This window comes from Sinocyclocheilus anshuiensis, unplaced genomic scaffold, assembly GCF_001515605.1.
Source record: "Sinocyclocheilus anshuiensis isolate Anshui unplaced genomic scaffold, SAMN03320099.WGS_v1.1 scaffold1421, whole genome shotgun sequence".
NCBI lineage: Eukaryota > Metazoa > Chordata > Actinopteri > Cypriniformes > Cyprinidae > Sinocyclocheilus > Sinocyclocheilus anshuiensis.
Genome location: NW_015548279.1, coordinates 462,765 through 469,723, shown reverse-complemented (window position 1 = coordinate 469,723; position 6,959 = coordinate 462,765). Strand labels below are relative to the sequence as shown.

The following is a 6,959-nucleotide window of genomic DNA, read 5'->3' as shown; positions in this document are numbered from 1 at the left end:
ACACTTGGTTCATTAAAATCAATAATATGCAACTACAATCTGACTCTAAGTCTTGTCCTTTAGGTGTGTCTTATGCAGTAAAATGAATGGCTCTCTATGGTCCTCTGCTGGTCAAAACAATTTATTTCCTAAACTGTAACCCTTTTAGGTTTATTTCTAACTAGCAGATGGCAGAAGTTATAAGTTCCCAGAAAAAATAATACTCAAGTAAAGTACCGATACTCGAAAAGTGTACTTAAGTACAATACTCAAGTAAATGTACTTAGTTACTGTCCGCCTCTGAAAACTAAAGTGCTGCGTTTATAATTTTGTTCAGTGTAATTAGCGCTGTCAAATGATTAATCACGATTAATCGCATCCAAAATACTGCTCACACGAGCGGATTACTATCACGAATTCACAGCGACTAAATTCGACATACCTCGCTATTAGTCCTCCTGTTGAACAGCGTTGCTCTCCGTCGATCTGTGCAGTCAGCGGTCAGTCCATATCCCAGCCTTCCTGCGATCATGTACCGCGAGAGATATGACGGCTCTGCTGCCTTCAACACAGCGCCCAAATGGCAACTGAATGTCAAGCTCCAAATATAAAAAGCCGTATTAAAGACAGGACAGTCCCATATCGTATTACCACTTACGGTTATGCACTCTAATAAGAAGGAAACCAGTTCACACTTACATTTCTGTATCAATTAATTACTCTTACAAAAACAATAATTTATTCACAACTGATTCTTTTATTTAAATGTAGCCTACTATCATATATGGGAGATGATTTAACATCTACTAAACTTATTACAGGGGTTGAGATGACTAGTTGAGATAGTCTGCTAAATGCATAAATTACTATATTTAAATAAGGCTATGCTATATTTGAATAGACACTGTGGGTAAAAATGACTGGAAAAAGAGCACTTGAATGTTTCTGATCCTTTTATTCACATCATTTGAATTAAACATTTTTAATAATATCACAAATTCTCCTGCAGAGAAATACACACTGTGATCTCTTCTACAGTAACTCCAGCAGAAAAAAAATAATAAAAATCAGAAAGTTGCAGTTATCTACACCAGATATATAAATACTATGCATCACATATGTTACACAGCATTTCTTCTTTTATTTTTCACATAGGCCCTGATATCTGATTGAGATGCATTTTTTAGAGGAATCATTTTCCAGAAGCAAGCAGACGGTGAATGGCTATGGAATAGTCGTGTTCATGTCTCCAATCCAAACCTCATGACAGTCCTGTAGGAGTAGGGGGGGAAAAAATCAATCAATCTTTTAATTACTTTAGAACGCATATCCACTGAAAAACTATGATAATGGAAAAAATACAGCAAAGGAATGTTGTTGAAGCAAACTGATGTAGGCAAGTCCACTACATAATCTATATTCGCATACACAATATATTGCAACAAGAGAAAATATGAAGAGTTTGGTTCCAAAACACTATAAATCCATTTGGATTGATTTGAGTAAAAATGTGTTTTCTTTACCAAGAAAGTGGCAAGATGAAAACCACTATTTTATGTTTCAAACTGTCACATAGCATCTTTAGGTTATAATAACATTAAAAATTCAAATCCAGATTTAGATTTTTAAAGATTTATTATAAAATGTTATTATTTTTTTCCCCAAAATGCAATAAATCCATGACACGTTTTTTTTTTTCTTTTCCAAAATGCAATAAATCCATTGAATCAATATAAAAGTTATTTTTCCTACTTAAAACTGTTGAAAATACACAACATGGTTAATCCACATATGACAGCCTCTGAACTTGGTCAATCTTATATGCAGGCACTGGACTAAAAATACATTCAATCAGTCATCGCTCCCAAAATGAATTCAACGGGTCATCTTGTTAATGCTATAAATTAATTGCAGCAATATAAGAAAATAGAGGAAAGCAGAGAGGAAGTGGAAGAAAGATAAGCTGCAGGTGTCTTATGATATACTGAAAGAGGCTATGATTAAGTATCAGAAGGCAGTTAAAGCTGCAAAGATTAAATATTTCTCTGATCTCATAAGAAAGATTCCTAATAATCCTAAAGCGTTATTCAAAACAATAGATTCGGTTTTAAATCCTGATATAGCTACTGGTCTTGATATCACTCAAACAACATGTGAAAAGTTTTAGAGTTTTTTTTATTAACAAAACTGATATTCTTAGAGCTAGTATTCTACCTCCAGACTTTATCCTTGATTATATCATCCCACCCTCATTAGTACATTATTTAAGTGAGTTTAAACTGATTTCATTATCTGATTTAGTGGACTTAGTCTGCCATATGAAGCCCACTCAGTGTTCTTTGGACATTGTTCCTCCACGTCTCCTTATTCAGGTATTGGACGTGGTTGGCCTAGATCAAGGATCCTCAAATCTGGCCCACGAGATCCACTTTCCTGTAGAGTTTAGCTCTAACCCTAATCAAACACACCTGAGCATGCTAATCAATGTCTTCAGGATCATTAGAAAATCACAGGTAGGTGAGTTTGATCAGGGTTGGAGCAAAACTCTGCAGCGCATTGGCCCTCCAGGGCAAGATTTGAGGAACCCTGGCCTAGATTTTTTGTCAATTGTGAACTCCAGTTTACTGAGTGGTGTTGTGCCATTCTGCATCCAATTTGGATTCAGCTGATTTAAAGAACTACCGGCCAATTTCAAAACTGTCTTTCCTGTCAAATTCTAGAGAGGGTTGTCTTTCAACAGCTTTCTATTCATTTAAATGGAAATGGTATTTTTGATAAGTTCCAATCAATATTTAGGGCCCAGCAGAGTCGGGCCTTCTCAAAGTGTCTAATGATCTGTTTTTGGCTGTCGATTCGGGAAAGTGTACAATTTTGGTTTTACTTGATTTGACAGCTGCATTTGACACTATAATACATGAAATACTGATGGAGCGCTTAAGACTGTGGGCTAGGATCCAAGGTATTGCTCTTAACTGGTTTAGTTCATATCTCTCTGGAAGAACTTTTTCTGTTGATTTAGGAAATTTTACATCCTCTTCTGCTCAAATGAAGTGTGGGGTTCCACAAGGATCAATACTGGGTCCAGCCTTATTTTCTATTTACATGCTTCCTTTGGCTGATATCTGTCAGAAACATAATGTATATTATCATCTTTATTTTAATGATACACAGCTTTATTGGTCTATAAAAATGGGGGATAATTCAGCCTTACAGTCTCTCTTTACATGTTTTAATAATATTAAGGAGTGGATGGCAGCAAATTTTCTTCACCTGAATGAATCTAAGACTGAAGTGATACTGTTTGGCCCTCCGAGTTCTTCATTTAAAGACTTATCACTTCTCTCTTGCATTTGATTGTAATTAATTATGTCATTTTGTGATTGTTTTACAATTTTTAGATTGTATGCCTTATGTTTGATATGTAAAGCACTTTGGCCAACGTCTGTTGTTTTTAAGTGTGCTATATAAATAAATAGACTAGACTAATAGACTAGACTTAATTATACAATTTTGCAAACTGGTGCCACTAACAACATCTGTGTACATACCATTGGAGAATTTGCATTGTTTCAGTACTTCGCTGAAGCCCTCACAGAGTTTGAGGTCGCTCTGTGTCTGAGCGCATTCAATGAACTGCTTCAGCTCATATGCACAGGGACTCTGCTCCTGCTGCTGGTACATGGATGGCTGCTGCTGCTGGTACATGGGCTGAGCCTGGTAGGGCTCCTGTGGGAATGTTTAGGATAAAGAAGCTTTCAGGATTATATTGTTATTTGAAAGCAGAAATTCTAAAATAATTTAGCAAGATCAACCAGATTTAAAAGATGAACATCATTACTAATGCATGGCTGTACATGATGTTTGTCAGACAAAACGTCTATATAAGGATTTAAAAAAACATTTTGAGAGACTGTACTAAGAAGTGCTTAAATGTACTGAATGTGCACTTGTAGTGTACTTCCCTTCTTAGAAGTATATTTGGTATTTTACGGTGTCCTTGTTGCAAATTACATGTACTTACTTTAGAAATAACAACAAAATTAAGCATTATTACACGCAACTAACCCCAAACCAAACCCTCATTCTAACCCTAAGCATATAGTAAGTACATGTAGCTAACTAATATTACTTAGTACTTAAATTTATAATTACACTGTAACAAAGACCCCATAAAATAAAGTGTTTACATATATTTTTAAAACTGTACTTGCAGATAATGAAATAATCGTAATGAAATAAAAAGACACTTAAAAGTGTACTTAAAGGGATAGTTCACCCAAAAATGAAAATGTGATGTTTATCTGCTTACCCCCAGGGCATCCAAGATGTAGGTGACTTTGTTTCTTCAGTAGAACACAAATGAAGATTTTTAACTCAAACCGTTGCAGTCTGTCAGTCTTATAATGGAAGTGAATGGGAATCACGGCTTTGAGTCAAAAAAACATACACAAACAAAACCAAATTAAACCCTGCGGCTCGTGACGATACATTTATGTGTAAAGACACAAAACGATCGGTCCGTGCAAGAAACTGAACAGTATTTATATCGTTTTTGACCTCTGATTCACCGCAATGTCCGAACTGTCCTGAGCGCATTCTCAAAAGTGATGAAAACAAGCAAGTAAATGAAGGCGGTACAGACAGAAGGCTGTTTAAATGTTACGTGATCTTTCCCAATCATCCTAATACATGAATGTTTTCATAACAACATGAGCCGCTTAAAATGATTAAAAAGTTATCAACGTTACTGATATTCAAAATGGTAAGCAAGCGCTGCGGTTTCTCCTTTTGAATGACGAATATATACTATTGATAGCTGCTGATATAGACAGTTAATTCCTCTCATGCATGTGCAGGCTGTAGTCGGTGCGGTGTGTTTGAGCGTAGCTTTTTGGTCCGACGCGAGGCGATAACACCGTCGGCTTTGTACATCTTGGATGCCCTGGGGGTAAGCAGATAAACATCAAATTTTCATTTTTGGGTGAACTATCCCTTTAAAGAGAGACTAACACACTTAAGTACAGCTTTAAAAAGTGCACATAAAAAAAACTTTGTAATTACAATTTACATTACATTTCATGTCATACACTTATTTTGATTTGTTGACCAACATACTAAGTTAATAACTGTAACAACCGTTATTACTTTTTCAGTTAATATATTTGAAATGTACTAAACTTCAAATATATTTAGATACGACATACAATTGAACTCAAAGGTTTACATACACCTTGCAGAATCGGCAAAATGTTAATTTTACCAAAATAAGAGGGACCATACAAAATGCATGTTAATTATTACATATTATTTATTATTATTTCTATTATTATTATTATTATTATCGTAAAGAGAATTGTCATGAAAATAATGCAAATCAGTGTGTCAATGCAAAAAATGGCTAACGTTTGCTAATAAAAATGTGATTTAATCTAAATGTGATTAAACTGCCCGCTGTTATTCAGAAAAATCCTTCAGCTGCCACTAATTCTTTGGTTTTTCAGCATTTTTGTGTATTTGAACCCTTTCCAACAATGACTGTATGATTTTGAGATCCATCTTTTCACACTGAGGACAGCTGAGGGACTCATATGCAACTATTACAGAAGGTTCAAACGCTCACTGATGCTTCAGAAGGAAAAACCATGCATTAAGAGCTTTGAAGATCAGGGTAAATTTCACTTATTTTGTCTTCTGGGAAACATGCAAGTATCTTCTGTAGCTTCTGAAGGGCAGTACTAAATAAAAAAATTATAAAACTGATATTTAGGCAAAATAATAAAAATGTACACATCTTCATTCTGTTCAAAGTTTACACCCCCCGGCCCTTAATGCATCGTTTTTCCTTCTGGAGCATCAGTGAGCGTTTGAACCTTCTGTAAAAGTTGCATATGAGTCCCTCAGCTGTCCTCAGTGTGACATTAAAGTATACTTTACCTTAAATGCTTGTCAGTACATTTAGCAGTACAATATCTCCATAGAAGACAATAGAAGGAATTGTGTAATGACATATGAAGAAGTACCTAAATCCTACTTTTAAAACGCTAATTAAAACAATGAAGTGTCCAAAAACATCAGTTTGCAGTTCTAAAGTACATTATTTCTGTGACAAGTTGCAAAAGTGTACTACCTTTTCTCAAGGGAGAGCTGAGCGTAACTATTCAAACAAGTAGTTTGGCTTTGTGTTTACCTGATAGGTGACATCAGGCCTGGCAGCCTCTGAGTGTCCACCTCCGCTGAAGCCGCCGGTCATAGCGTGACCTATCGTGTGTCCGACAGCAGAGCCGACTGCAACGCCCGCCGCGGTGGACGCCATCTGAGCGAACATCCCCGGCTGACGGGGAGCAGCAGCAGGAGCCGCCACCGCCGATGGTGGAGGAGACGCGGGCGCTGGGGCGTATGAGCGTGGAGGAGCTGCTCTAGCCATTGGTGGAGGTGATGGGGAGGAGTAACTAGAGTGAAAACACACCATCATCTACCTGTACAGTAAGATCTCTTAATACAAGGTTCACACGCTAATGAATTTCCATGACAGATTTTGGTTATCATCAGTATTTGATGTTTTTTTATGACTGTTGTTCCTATATGGTTGCTAGGGTGTTCTAGGTGGTTGCTATACAGGACAAATAGTGACTGATACACAATACATATGTGACCATGGACCACAAAAGCAGTCTTAAGTCGCTGGGGTATATTTGTAGCAATAGCCAAAAATACATTGTATGGGTCAAAATTATCGATTTTTCTTTTATGCCAAAAATCATTAGGATATTAAGTAAAGATCATGTTCCATGAAGATATTTTGTAAATTTCCTACTGTAAATATATCAAAACTTCAGTTTTGATTAGTAATATGCATTGCTAAGAACTTAATTTGGACAACTTTAAAGGCGATTTTCTCAATATTTTGATTTTTTTGCACCCTCAGATTCCAGATTTTCAAATAGTTGTATCTCGGCCAAATATTGTCCTATCATAACAAA

General features: G+C 36.1%; 2 protein-coding genes across 3 annotated transcripts in view; both read right to left on the bottom strand.

The window, feature by feature from the left end:
• LOC107655811 (phosphorylase b kinase gamma catalytic chain, skeletal muscle/heart isoform-like) overlaps positions 1-589 on the bottom strand; it is a 10,740-nt gene extending 10,151 nt beyond the window's left edge. The window contains exon 1 of the mRNA XM_016443395.1: positions 422-589. The gene's annotated coding sequence lies outside the window, so the exon portion shown is untranslated. The remainder of the gene's footprint in view (positions 1-421) is intronic.
• Positions 590-920: 331 nt separating this feature from the next.
• Positions 921-6,959, bottom strand: part of LOC107655825 (coiled-coil-helix-coiled-coil-helix domain-containing protein 2-like) — an 8,903-nt gene continuing 2,864 nt past the window's right edge. Inside the window, exons 2-4 of one of the 2 annotated variants that reach the window (XM_016443413.1) lie at positions 6,167-6,428; positions 3,528-3,705; positions 921-1,251 (exon numbers count right to left, since the gene is read on the bottom strand). In XM_016443413.1, the coding sequence (XP_016298899.1) occupies positions 1,241-1,251; positions 3,528-3,705; positions 6,167-6,428 (451 nt within the window). In that variant the 3' untranslated portion in view covers positions 921-1,240. Of the gene's footprint in view, positions 1,252-2,572; positions 3,102-3,527; positions 3,706-6,166; positions 6,429-6,959 lie in introns of those variants that run through there. The other variant, XM_016443412.1, reaches the window with a different exon arrangement.